The sequence below is a fragment of the Pelodiscus sinensis genome, chromosome 4 (assembly GCF_049634645.1).
Source record: "Pelodiscus sinensis isolate JC-2024 chromosome 4, ASM4963464v1, whole genome shotgun sequence".
Classification (NCBI taxonomy): Eukaryota; Metazoa; Chordata; order Testudines; family Trionychidae; genus Pelodiscus; species Pelodiscus sinensis.
In genome coordinates, this window is record NC_134714.1 from 111931367 (window position 1) to 111945551 (window position 14185).

At 45.2% G+C, this 14185-nt stretch overlaps 1 protein-coding gene across 4 annotated transcripts in view; it reads right to left on the reverse strand.

Annotated features, from left to right (window-relative positions):
* The window catches only part of ABCC8 (ATP binding cassette subfamily C member 8), a 133663-nt gene that overhangs the window by 55633 nt on the left and 63845 nt on the right, over positions 1-14185 (reverse strand). For all 4 annotated transcript variants that reach the window (XM_075928081.1, XM_075928079.1, XM_075928080.1 and 1 more), the window contains 2 exons: positions 11303-11343; positions 9382-9527 (listed from right to left, as the gene is read on the reverse strand). In XM_075928081.1, coding sequence (XP_075784196.1) covers positions 9382-9527; positions 11303-11343 — 187 coding nt within the window. The remainder of the gene's footprint in view (positions 1-9381; positions 9528-11302; positions 11344-14185) is intronic.

Sequence of the window (14185 nt, forward strand, 5' to 3'; positions counted from 1 at the left end):
ACTGGGTGGTTATACATTTGTTCTCTATATAATATGAGGTAAGAGACATTTCTGCACTGAAATTTAAAAACGGTGCAGTGTTTTCTAGTACGATCAGTGAGTTTTTAATAATTATTTCGGATACTTTTTGGGTCCTTCCTCTACATATACCATCAGTGTGTAGGAAGGAGAAATTAGGACAAAATATTTCTTTAGCTGAAATAGTGAAATAGAGTTTAATCCTAATCACAGCTCACTTCTGATGCCACATGCTGAAGCAAAACCATTAATAGGTCACTTAAATTAATGCAGTGCCACACAATTTGGTCTGAATAAATTGACAAAGAATTAGGACCTTGGAAGTAGAATAGGCTCTCTCAATGGGCCAGATTGACCTTGTTAGTTTCAGAGAAGAATTTAGCCCACTGTGGCACTAAGGATGAATCTGTCCCAGTATGTGTACAAAGACAGCCCTGCCTAACAAACAAAATGTAAAAAGTGTCCGGGAGACCAGCATTAAAGAAGCATGAATAAAACACTCCAAGAATATTTAACATGCAGTTTGTTAGGCAGCTAAACTATCTTATCACAGCCCATGATGTATCTGCACAGCTACGTCCAGACTGGCATGATTTTCCGGAAATGCTTTTAACGGACAAGTTTTCCGTTAAAAGCATTTTCGGAACAGAATGTCTAGGTTGGCATGGACGTTTTTCCGCAAAAGCACTTTTCGTGGAAAAGCGTCTGTGCCAATCTAGACGTGCTTTTGCGCAAAAAAGCCCCGATCGCCATTTTCGCGATCGGGGCTTTTTTGCGGAAAACAAATCTGGGCTGTCTACACTGGCCCTTTTGCGCAAAAGTTTTGCGCAAAAGGACTTTTGCCCGAACGGGAGCAGCATAGTATTTCCGCAAGAACAGTGACAATCTTACATGAGATCATCAGTGCTTTTGCGGAAATTCAAGCGGCCAGTGTAGACAGCTGGCAAGTTTTTCCAGAAAAGCAGCTGATTTTCCAGAAAAACTGGCCAGTCTAGACACAGCCCACATGTTTTGCAATGTCCATTCATATAAACTGCTGAGATACCTGGCAAATCAATTCTGCAGTACTAAAATAATGGTTTAAATCCTGAACAACTTAGTACCAAAAAGACTGAGAGAAAGGGAAGGAACTCAAATAGCAGCAACCATAATGAGGAGGTGCTGGAGCTACCGATTTATGAAGGAGGACTGAAATAACTGATTAAAATTTTCTCTTTTTGTTGAATAGGAGTAAATGGGGGGAGACAGACAGACTGTGTCACATTATCGTTGTGAGGTGCACACTGCACCTCAATGTGCCATGCTGGGGGGGGCCCTTGGTGTGGACAGCACCAGGCAGTATTCCACCCTTGCTCACTGCAAGTTCCTCCTTGGAAGGTTAGCTTTAGTTTCTTTTAAGGGCTCCACTGGAGCTATTCTCACAGGTTTGAGGTTCTGAATCAGTTCATCTGTGGCTGCCTTGGACATATTTCCTGCACAGCTGCCCCTGCCCAGACCCTTTCCAATAGAGAGGTGGTTGCTGGGTTCTAATGTCAGCACACATGCACCTGTCAACCCAGGGCACCGCTCTTGTGACCAAGGGACTGATGCCATGGCTTGCCTGATCAGAAGGAATAAATCTGGCTTAGTGTCTTCAAACGTCTGAACAATTTAAAAACCAAAGAGGGGAATTAATTATCTAATGTGAGGCAAAGGGATTTAACTAGGAGTAACAATGTTAATACATGGGTAAGCAATAATTTTTGGCCTCTCTAAGAATTTCGTAAGTGGTCAAGGGCCTCATTTTTCCACGGAAGGGGTACGGGGTCTGGGACAGAGGTTGGGTGTAGAAAGGAGCTCGGGGTAGGGGACTGGGGTGCAGGAGAGGGTGTGGGATCTGAGAGGGAGTTTGGGTGAAGGAGGGGGGTTGTGTGACTTTGGGCAGGAGATTGGGGTGCAGGGTCTGGTAGGGAGTATGGGTGCAGGAGAGGACTCTGGCCTAGGGAAAGATTTAGGAAAGGGCTTAGGGGGTTGGAAGGTGGGAGGGGGTGGGTGCCAGAGGCAGGTTCTGGCCAGGAGGCACTTACCTGAGCCGCTCCCAGACAGCTGCACTCTCAGGCAGGCTTCCTCCCAGCAGCTCCAGACCACTGGCTGGCTCTGCACGTGTCCCCAGCAAAATCTATCTGTTCCTATTGGCCAGAAACTGGCCAATAGGAATTTAAGAGATTTTGCTGGAGACAGGAGATAGCACATTGAACCCTTCCCTCCCTACCTGCAACACAGAGAACCACAGGAAGCAGTGAGCTGTTTTGAGCAGCACTGCTCCCTGTTTCAGGGGCAGGCGCAGGCTGGATCAAAATGCTGGGGGGACGTATATGGCCTAGGGGCTGAATTTTGCTCACAGCTGTGTTAACAGCATAACAGTTCACAATAGGGAGACCTATTTGACCAATAAAAGAGGTGGTAAAGTCCCATCACTGTTGATATTTATGTGTCTAAACTGGACAAAGCAATAGAAAACAGTATTGGGAACAGTCCTGTTTCAGCAGGTTGCACCAGATGATCTACTAGAGATTTTCTACCTGACTGGGATGGGTCAAACTGCAGCTTTAACTAGTGTCCTGTGTAGAAGCGGGGGCGAAGCTGTATGCCAACTCTCCTTAGGAAAGTCAGGGAGAGAACATACATAATCCCATCCCCAGAAGGCCTACCCCATGAGTACATAGACTACCAATGCTGCATCACTCTTTAGAACAGCAGTTCCCAACCTTTTGCAGATGGGGACCCATTTTGACAATTCAGGAACACTTGGTAACCCAGGGCAATTCAAAAAAATGTGTGAATGGCTCCTTAAGAGCCACCTGGGGCGACACCTGGCGACCCTTTTGAAATGTAATGGTGACCCATATTTGGGTCCCAACCCATAGGCTGGGAAACCCTGCTTTAGAAGAACGCTATCTTTTTACTCGGGGAGATTGGCCTGCTCTGTAGATGGATACAGAAGACAGGGGGAGGTGTATGGCCCCTTTAGAGTGCTGTGTCTCTCTGGAGCTGTGCAGTTCCCATGCTCCCCCATGGGTAGAGACTGCAGACAGGCCAGGCCCTTGTGCAGCTGCACTGGGAAGGAAGGGTGGGAGGCTCCAAGCATGTTTTTCTCCCCTATATATCCATGTAAAGTCATGTCACAGCATCACTCTCTGTTTTGTCCTCTCCCCTCCTGCTTAGAATTTGCATTAAGATGGAGGCACTTTGAAGGTCAACAGTGTTACCTCAGACCATGAGACAAGTCTTCTAGCTGTAAGACAATTCCTAACCATCAGCTTAGTCTCCTTCTCTTCCTACTGCTGCAGCTGCACATTCTGTCAAATATAGTAACTTAATATTGTGAGAAAACACTTTGTTAAAGATGATAGCTTGTTTCCAGCAGCGCTAGGCAGTTACATGCTTTTAAGTACTAAATGTGTACATGTTACACCACTGGGGCTGACTCATCAGTTTCGCAAGCTGAATTGATCGTTTCTGGATTTCAGCTATCTCCACTTAGGGAGATTTTTGACCCTCAGATTGGACATGTGGGTTAGGCTATGATTGTTGCAGAGCTAATTGCACATGTGGCTTCACAGGAATCCCACTCACATACCAAATACCATGTTTCTACAAGCTGAACCTCACTATATCAGATGCTCCGAACCACAGATGCTCCTGAACCAGAGAGCCCCGGCGACCGAGAGTTGTGAGGCAGAAGGACTGGAAGTGGAGGCAAGCTGGAGGGCAGAGGGGGCAGCTGTGGGTCTGGCAGCAGGGAATAGGAGCAGAGCTGGGTAGACGGACTGGAACGAACCTCCTCTGGACCGTCAAACTCCCTCGTTCAAGACTGTTCAGGTCCAGGGGGTGCCTGACTAGGGAGATCCAACCTGAACTAAACCCCACAGTGAGGAAAAGTTGCACGGCTATCCCCTTCACCCTTTCTGCCTCCTCCACCTTGTAGCAGTGTATCAGTCAGCTGCTTGGTTTTATTTTTATATCAAGCACCATGCAGATTCAAACAGAGGTTTCTGAATTCCTCACCTTCTCAGTGGCCTTTCTGCCACTAGGGGATAATTCCTTTTATGAATCATAAATACCCTTCCAGGCTACTTAACCTGCAAGTTTTATAGATCCGCTATGGTACAAAAGCCCTGAAACTCTTTTTCAGCTGGACTGGCCCGAATATGAATTTAATTGACACTTGTTTCGACAGTGTCAGTGAAGTCCACTGTGATGCTTTTAATTCGGACACTAGCTGAAGAATCAAAAAAGCTGTCAAGGTTATTAGAGAGGCTACATTATCCTGTAGGTCATCTGGTAATAAATGTTCTGGCCAATGTTCACATGCCAGAAGCTGTGAAAAGGAAGTGTGAAGAACCAATATTACTGCAATGTTGTCCCAGTTGGTGTTCCTTGTAGGCTGGTCCCACTCCTGGAACATATTTTACTTCACTTCATCAGGGGGGGTTTTCAGCTGCTGACTACTACCAAATCCCAGTGGTGTTTGTTTAGCGGCCAGGTTATCTCGGAGACTCAAGAAAGCCATATACACACTCTATCAGAAGCTTCAGAGGGGTAGCCAAGTTAGTCTGTAACAGGAAAAACTTAAAAAATAACAAATAGTTTGGTAGCACCTTAAAGACTAGCAAAACATGTAGATGGTAACATGAGCTTTCGTGGGCACAACCCACTTCTTCAGATGACCTGAAGAAGTGGGTTGTGCCCACGAAAGCTCATGTTACCATCTACATGTTTTGCTAGTCTTTAAGGTGCTACCAGACTATTTGTTGTTTTTTAAGTTTTACACTCTATCAGGTTAAGTTACCTTTACCTGATCATATTGATAAGACGTTCATTAGTAGAAATATGAAACAGCAAGGAAAAATTTCAGCACACACAACTGAGTTGTGTGCACTCTGAAGTGGTGTTTCCACAAGTAACAGAACAACAGACCCTGAGATTTTTTTTAAACATATAGACAGCAGGGAGGAAGGAAGATGAGAACATGATTATGTAATGTTTTCAAACTATAGGTCGTGACCAAGTATTAGGTCGTGGAATGTCAGGCACTGGGTCTTGTAGCTGCAGGGTGACCAGAGGGGATGTTAAGGCAGCTACCTGCCCATCCTGGCACTGCAGACTGTGCTGTGCCCCCGAACCAGCCAGCAGCAGGCCCAGTTCCCAGGTCAGGGATGGGGGCAGAAGAGTGCACAGGACTCCATGCAATGGTCCTGTCCTGAGCACTAGCTATGCACTCCCATGGACTAAAACCTGCTGCTGGCTGCTTCTGGGGTGCAGCATGATCTGCAATGCCAGGGCAGGCAGGAAGCTGCCTTAGCACTCCCGCTGCACTGCTAACCAGGAGCTGCTCAAAGCCCCTCCTGTCCCAGCCCTGATCCATCCCTACACCTGAAGCTCTCATCCTCAGCTCTACTCTGTAACCCACACTTTAGTCAAATTATGTTGGGTCATGAGCATAGCAATTTTCTTCAACTGGGTCATGAGAAAAAAAAAAAAGCTTGAAAATCACTGATGTAGTCTAAGCCAGGCAGTCCTAGCTACACCCCAAATAACAAGGCAATCACTTGATAGAAAGAAGGCAACCAAATACTAACCAAGGGCACTGCTAACAAGAGTGACATGGCTATCTGGGTCTTATTCTTATTTAATCAATTCCCTGCCATTGTCGGCATGGCCCTCCAGCACTGACAAGCCTCAGTTCCTTCTATTCTCTGCCTATAGAACGTAATAATGGAGCCTTCTGAAGGCTCACACCCTTTGGTCTAATTTCAATTGCATGAAATTTAACTGTGCGGGTGTCAGTGGCCTGTGATAGATAGGAGGATGGACTAGATAATCTGGTGGTCCTTTCTCGCCTTTAATTCTGTGCCTGACTCTGTTTGAATCATTTGTGCATGAAAAGAAACCCCATCCTGAGGTAACTATGCCACTAACTGTTTACACTGTGAAAAGTTCCATAGTGGAATCATTAACTGTGCCTGAACAAGTGGGTGGGGAGCAATAAGGGCCATTGGAATTTCCATCAGCCAGAGACAGATTCTATGCAGGCCATACGTCCAGCTTGTAGTAGTCCCTTCTGGTTTGCTGCCCCAGCTGGGAATTGCTGCAGAGTGCTCTATACTACTGCCCTCAGGCACATGGAAGGAAGGGTGCACGTAGAGCTGGCTACGCTAGCTTCACATTGCTGGATGAGTGTGCCATATTGGAGGAATCCTCAGCTCTCTGTTTAAATCCCCTTTGCACTAGTAGCATAGTGCAAATAAGATTACGCATAAGACAAAATCCAGCCTCTAGTTTTGGAAAGGCCTTAGAGAACTATATGTGATGTTATAAAGAGTAGAAAATATGAATTAATGTTTATAAAGCACTTTGTAGAGGAATATGTGCTTAGAGTTATTTAATGAAACCCTGCAGTCCTTGATCAGACAAAACGACCACTGAAATGAATGGGAATTTGGCCTATTAAAGATGGAAGTGTTAATTCTGCTATTACTATTGCTGGCCACAACAATCTTGCAGACAGTTGGCTTTGAAACTGATGTGTCTTAACTGCATTAGCCTGATGTGCCATTGGCTCAGGGGAACTTGGACTTTGACACTTGTTAAGTACATTCATTAAGAGAAGGATATTCATCTGGTCCAGACTGAGAATTTATTCACTCAAATTTTTCCCTGTTGACTTCAGAATTTTTATTTAAACTCTTTTATCACAGAGCTTTTCCTGCTAATATCTAATTCTCCCTGGACTTATAGCCAAAATCAGGGGAAAAGAATGCAGCCCAAGTGATACACATTTATATTCACATGATCTTTTGATTATTTTGTTCTCTTCCACATATTTTGTATGTGGGAGAGGGATGTAGAGTCAATTTTTAAATGATAAACCTTAAATGAGATTACCTGTTTCTATACACCCGCAAAGAGCACAGAATAAAATACACACATTATTATTAATTTTACACCACAAAATCTATACTGTAGACCATACAATAATTTACTAACAGATAAATCCTTATGCATTGCAGTCACCATCAGCTCAAAACACAGAGGACCAAATTCTCTGCTTGTGTAAATGGCTTCAGGGCCAGGTTAGTTAGCATCATTCCACCTGATTCTGAGAATCTGGCCCGCATTGCAGAATATGGTAACACATTTAAGGTAAGAGGCTGGAAAGCATAGGCGTGCACAGCACATTTCATTAGGGTGTGCACCCAAGGAATTTTTTAAAAATTTACTCTTTGACCCCCATTAGGCAAGCCTCTGGAGGTAACACTTTCGGGGCAATATGAACACATGACCAGAAATAAAAGGTGTCATGTGACACCCTCCCCCCCCAAAGACTTTTCTCACCATCCTCTTACCAATAGGGATTAGTTTGGCCCTCACCAAACCCCCCTCATGCAACTATCCTGCAATTGCATTAACCCAATGTGTGTGACATTAACTCGGGGGGTGGAGAGGCTGGGAGAAGTGTTCCCTCTAAGAGTTTCCTCCCATGAGCACAATAAATTTTGTGGTGTGCACCAGTACTGAGTTTGTGGCATGTTTGGATGTGCCACTGTGGCACCCAAGTTATTAATAAATATCTTATGAACCTCTACCTTTCCCTTCTGCTGCTCTGTTTCCTCCACTTGCTCCATCAGCTCCCCTGGTGCCTGCTGCCCCCCAACCCCTCACCCACCTCTGCTGTCCTGACTCCTGCCCTTCTCACTGCCCTCAGCCTTCCTGAGACCTGCCCTCTTCCACCAGCCTCTCTCTCCTGCCCTGTGCCTACTCCTTCAGTAGCCCCACTCTGATCATGTGAACTACCCCTCCTCATCCCCTCTCCTAACACCTCCCTCTACACACCTGCCCTGCCTCTCTCCTCTGGTGCTGGTCCCTCCCCTGCAGGTGTCTGCCCTTCTGCTTCACTCCTCGGAATCACCTGGCACCTGCGCCTTCCCTTACCCCTGCACCCTCCTGGTGCCTCCCCCTTCCCTCACTGCCCCTGTTCCCTTTGCCTTCTTTTTCCCTGATGCCCATCCCCTCACCACCCTCTGCCCCTGTTCCCCTCATGCCCCTCTGTGCCCTCATATGTGCCTTGCTCCATCTCCACCTTCCTCATGCCCACTTCTTCTTTCAAGCCTTCTCCCAGCACCTCTCCTTCTTCTCCCCTCTTGCCCCCAAAGCCTTTCCCCTCTCCTCTCCTAGCATCATCCTGTCCCCCCCTCTCACTGACACCTCCCCTCCTGCCCTTTTCCTCATTGTCTCCACTTGGCCCCCTGGTATTTGTCTCTCTCCTACACCCTGTCCCTTGGTGCCTTTCCCTTTCTTCTCCTGACCTGCCTCCCTGTCCTCAGCACAAGCCCCTTCCTCTCTGACCCTTACCCCTTATTTTTCCCTCCTCTTCCAGCAGCTGCCAACTGGTGTGTAACAGAGTTCTAGGGTCGCCCTGACTGTCACCCTTCTGGTGCTCCCCCTACTCTGTCTTTCTTAGGTTTCTCAGCCCCCTTTTGGGCCACAAACCCCCACCCCGCAGTCTCTGGTTCCAAAGTTTCAGCAGTCCCCATCACTTGGTGCCTGCACCGGGTCCGACTCGTAGAGTTGACAGGTAGACCTTCCCCCCAAAAAAGGGACACACTTGATCTTGGGCTGGGGGGAAAGGATGGAAGAGGGACTGGCTGGGGGGCAGGGACTGGCTGGGGGGCAAGAGAGTGGCCAGGGGGGAAGAGGGGATGGGAAGCAGCTCTGGGGGAGGGCGGGGGCCAGCCGCACTGCCCCCGGTCCTGCCCCCCCCTTCCCGGGGCCAGCCGCGCTGCCCCCGACCCCCTCTCCTCCCCTCGGCCAGCCGCGCTGCCCCCAACCCCCTCCCCTCTGTTCCCCGAGGCCAGCCGCACTGCCCCCGACCCCAGCCCCTCCCTCCCTGAGGCCAGCCACACTGCCCCTGACCCCGGCCACCCCCCGGGCCGGCTGCATTGCACCCAATCCCCTGCCCAGGGCACCCCGCCACCCTCCCGCCCGGGGTTCAAACTCACCTCACTTGATGGGGCGGCCGGGTGATGTTGCTGCGTCCCTGCTGCCTCTTTCCGTGGGGTACTAAGTCCTGTTGGTTTTGGCCACACATGCGCGGCAAACCCAGCGTGGCGTCCATTCCCCAGAGTGCCAAAGAGGCACTCCTTCACTCACGCCCCCTTGGAAACATTAGAGTGTGCCTGGGCACACCCGGCACACCCCGTGTGTACGTCTATGCTGGAAAGCAATTTCCAAATCATGGTGGAAAATAACCACAGCATTTTTTTGAACTGCACATTGAACAATGGCTTCTCTCAAAAACTGGTTACATCCCACAACTCTTACCTGACCAAAGCTTTGACAGTCGATCTGACTACACTGGAGAGCAGGAACAGTGGGGTGACAAGAATGTGAAAGAGGGAGAGCGAGGCAAAGGCCACGGATGGGGAGAAGTCAGCATTTCCAGTCAGGTGGGCATGAACCACAAACGTCTACAATGACACAATGAATGACAGTCTTAAAGGAAGCAGAGAAAACATTTCACACGGCACTGTATTCTCAGTCTTGTTTTATTGTTTTAAATGGGAAACATCCTGTAACCCATCACTGCAGAGCTCCTCCTGGCTGTCATTATGCATCGGTTGCGATTTGCCATTTATACCTCAGTTCTATAAGAAGATGTTTATGGTCTCAGCTTTTGGTTTCATGTCGTTGTGAATCTTCTCATCCACTGGCAAGAGGCATAGTTTTGGTTTTGTGAGAAGCAGAAAGAAAGAAGTGCACTAAGGGTCAGACTATAAAATGTAACCACTGGTACACACAGGGGCTAGTATGGAGCCACCTAATCATAGCAGGAGCTTTGGGAGGGGTTGTGTCCAAGAGATATTATCCCTTCCATAGTTCTGCAGTGACCAGAGGAAAATGAACTCAGCTCTGTCACTTGAATGATGCAGTTGGCTCCCTTAGGCACTTGGCCAGCTCCATAAGCCAGTATGTGTGCGGGAGACAAAACTGAGGGCTGTGGTAAATTGTGAGGGGTGCTGTAAAGGAGCAGTCCTAGCGCTCCAGCCACAGGGATTGGAATGGTGCTTTGCCACTGTGCAGTAAGTGAAAAAGATTAGGGCGTGCCTTGCACTTCTCTCTCACCTCCTCCTGTCCCCTAAGCACCTATGCAAGGGGAGAGAATTGAGCCCCAGGAACAAATAAATAAACTAACAAGCAGGCAGGACCCATATAGGCTTTAATGGGAACATTTAATGATGAGATCATTTATGACTATGAAAAAAATAAACTTTGCTAGAATGACACTTTAAGTCATCTTACACCATCTAACCTGAACAATGATGCAAAGTGAGCCATGTTCTGAGCTGCTTGCACAGTTTTCAATCTACTCATATTCAGGCAAAGTCCCTCCGGGATTCTATTTTCTGATATTTATTGCATGAGCTCAGTAATTATTCCTCAACCTGAAAATCAATAAGGGCTTTCTCCCCTCTAGGCCTGGTTTAAACCGAGCTTAAAATGTCTCCCAATTGTACTAGCATCATTTTAGCTCCATGGGTTTTAGTCCTATGCAGAGCTCAAGTGCAGACAAGATACCAGTGAGTTTACAATCATTCAGCTTGTTCTAAGCAGGGTTAGAGGTTATAATGACAAAAATGCCTTTCAAGATGAACTTCATCTTGTTGATTTCAGACCCATTTTCCAATTTATCAAGTTGCTTTTGAATTCTAATACTGTCTTCCAAAATGCCTGCAACCTTTCCAGCTTTGGGTCATACACAAATATTATAAGCATATTCTCCTTGCCATTATCCAAATAATTCAATGAAAATATGATTCATGGATTGACCCTTGCAGGACCTCCCACTCCCAAAGAAGGATCTGTCCTCCCAGTTTAACAGCCAGATATGCTAAGTGTTCTTTGAATATGGCATTTTAAATAGTTTTGAGCCCATCTTACAGTAATTTCATCCTGACCAACTTTCCCCAGTTTGCTTATGAGGATGTAATGTGGGACTGTGTGTCAAAAGCCTTACTAAAAAGAAAGATATATCATGTTGACAGCTTACCCTTTTAGCCCCTAGGCCAGTAATATTTAATAACTCCATTACGCAATTCTTTTTAAATTAGCAAAAGCAAGTGGAATCAGATCTTTCTGATGTAGCATTTGGTACATCTTAGTTTTGTTTCTACCAACCTTCACTTTAAGGAAATCTGGTAGACATAGCTTGTAAACATGCCTTTTTAGAAAAATTCATACTTACTGTAAGTACAGCTGCAATTGGTATTGCTGCGTTCATGAAAACTGGGAAAGAAAACATGCATCATTATTTAGATAGTTTGTACTGAGAGGTCAAAATATTTACAATATAACTAGTACATAATATAAACTCGTATTTGACTTTACCATGGCATGTCACAAATATTGTGGAAAAATTAACTACAGCAAGCAGTACATTTGTATTTTTAATAGGGCCAACAGTATATTGCACACCAGATTGTCAAAATACATAACACCCAACAAACCACTATATAAATAATTATTGTCTTATACATTGCATTGCACTGTCAAGGAGGAGTACAGTGTGTTTTCCCCCTCTTTGTACTCTTTTGATGCAACAGGTAGCAACTGTGCCATTATTGACATATCCTCCAATGAGTAACATTCCAAAATAATTACAGTCATGATTACAGTAACAGGATTATTTTGCAACAAGAGTTATCTGTGAAGTTACTGCTGAAGGATCAAATCAATCTCTGGATTCAACTGAATTGCTCCCTGTGTTCTCCAGGAATGGATTTGGCCCATCTTATTTTGCTATTTCAGGAAAGAATCATTTAAAATTGCAGGACTAGGCTTTCCCTTTGATTAAAAAAATAAGAAGGAAAGGGGAGGTGGGTTGGGATGAGTGTCAGGTTTTTATACTGATTTTTAAAAATAATCTCTTCAATGAGTCAGGGTTTGTGAATTAAAAGAAAAGGAAAAGAATGGGGCTGCTTAGGTCAACATTCCAAGATCTGACCTGCAGATCCCTGACAACTGGGATAGAGCTGATAATGGGGGAAAAGATATTCCTGTGATTAAGGCAGTAGTCTGGGCTTCAGAACACCTATCCTCTATTCCAAACTCTACCACTGACTTCCTCTATGACCTTAAGCAAATCACTTGACTCTCTGTGATTCATTCTCCATTTGGGAGGCAAGGATAATATGTCCTTTTTGATTGAAATCTCTTTGGGATGGGGACAGTCTCTTGATATATATATTTATACAGTGACTAAATATGATGGGGCCTACAGGTGCTGTTACAATATAAATAATGAACTTTCGCTCTGTCCTCTAGCTGTACAGTCCCTCCTGCGGCACAGTGTCACTGATTTCCCCAATATGGCCAGGTTATTAAGTGCAGATGGTTGGGGACTGGAAAGAATGTATGGCTTCTGGCTGGGGTCCACTTTCAGACTGGACATGAATATGAACTAACTCCTCTACATAATTACTAATTATCTGTTTGTAAGCACAGAAAGAACCTTGCTTGTTCATGTCAGAGTCAGTTGTGATCATATCACAAGCCACTTCACCCCTTTATCTAAACCCATTTATATGAGCTTTAGTTTTACCCAATCTTATTTCTCTATCTAAATATAATTGAGAGAGAAAAATTTAAAATCTTTTGAAAAAATAAGAAAAAGCAAATCTTCCCCCTAAATTAAATGTCTCTCATATTGTAGCAAGAGGTAATCTCAGAAAGGTCACATATAGGTCATCTGTATATATATGCCAGTAAATTGTTTTAATGAGCCACTGATCTAATTAAGAATTTTGTTCTCAAGTTTCCTGCACCCACTAGTGGTAAGGCCTGGGATTTATGCAGCTATGCAATCTGTGCAATATGTAGTGTTGTTGTTGCAGCCATGTTGGTCCCAGGGTATTAGAAAGACAAGGAACATCTTTAACTGGACAAACTTCTGCTGGCGAGAGACACAATCTTTCAAGCATAGACAGAGCTTTTCCTCAGGTCCCTCTGTGCAACAGTTAACCCACAAAAATGGGAAAAACATTTTCTTGTCATTACAGAACATAGCACTTTCGTAAATCTCTTCAGAAGGGCATTCAGCATATTAGGGATGAATTTATCAGAGTGGGAAATCTATATCCTAATAAAGAGGACTGGGAAGCAGTTGGTAAAGTACAACTAGTGAGGAACAGTCACACATAAAAAAGTCCCATTTAAATATAAACTCGTGAAGGCAAGAAATTGAATATTGACAAAATGCAGAAATGCTTATATACAAACACTAGAAGTCTAAATACTAGATGACAGACTTCACCAGGCCCGGGGCCATGTGTGTGTGAGAGAGGTGGGCTGGAGGCAGCCAGCTCTCAGCACCACCCAGATATGGCTGCCAGATATTACATCACAATCTACATTATTAGAAAATACCGGACACTTATATTTTCTCATTTATATTTTCTCAATTTGTTTCCCGAACAGAAAGCTCAAATATTGGACTGTCTGGTTCAAAACCGGACACTTGGCAATCCTACACCCGGACCATGCTGCACTGGGCCCTTAGGCAACTGCCCCCATTGCTTTCTCTCTACCCCCCCATCCATCAGCAACCCTACTTGGCATTAAGTGAGGATATTGATATAAGGGCCACCATAGAAACTTGGTGGAACTACAGTAATCAGGGTACAGAAATATATAGGAATGATGGTCATGAAATGGCACTATATATATGTGAAAGAAATCAAAGAGTCAAATAAAGTAAAAATCTTAAATGAATTTCTATGAATAGAAATTCCACACTTGAATAATTAGAGAATAGGAATATTCCATCTACCGCCTGACCAGAACAGAGACAGCGATAATGAAATTCTCAAGATTAGAGAGACTACAAAGGCAGAACTGCAACAATAATGGGGGATTTCAGCTATTCTCAGACTGACTGGGTATATGTCACTTTTGGAAGGGATGCAGAGACAATATTTCTACACATTAAATGACGTTTCTTGGAGTCCCACAAGGAAAGAGGCAACTCCTGATTTAATCGTAAGTGGAGCACAGGATCTTATCCAAGAGTTGAATGCCGCGGACCTGCTTAGTAAAAGCGATCATAATGTAGGGGGGAAAATTCCAAAGA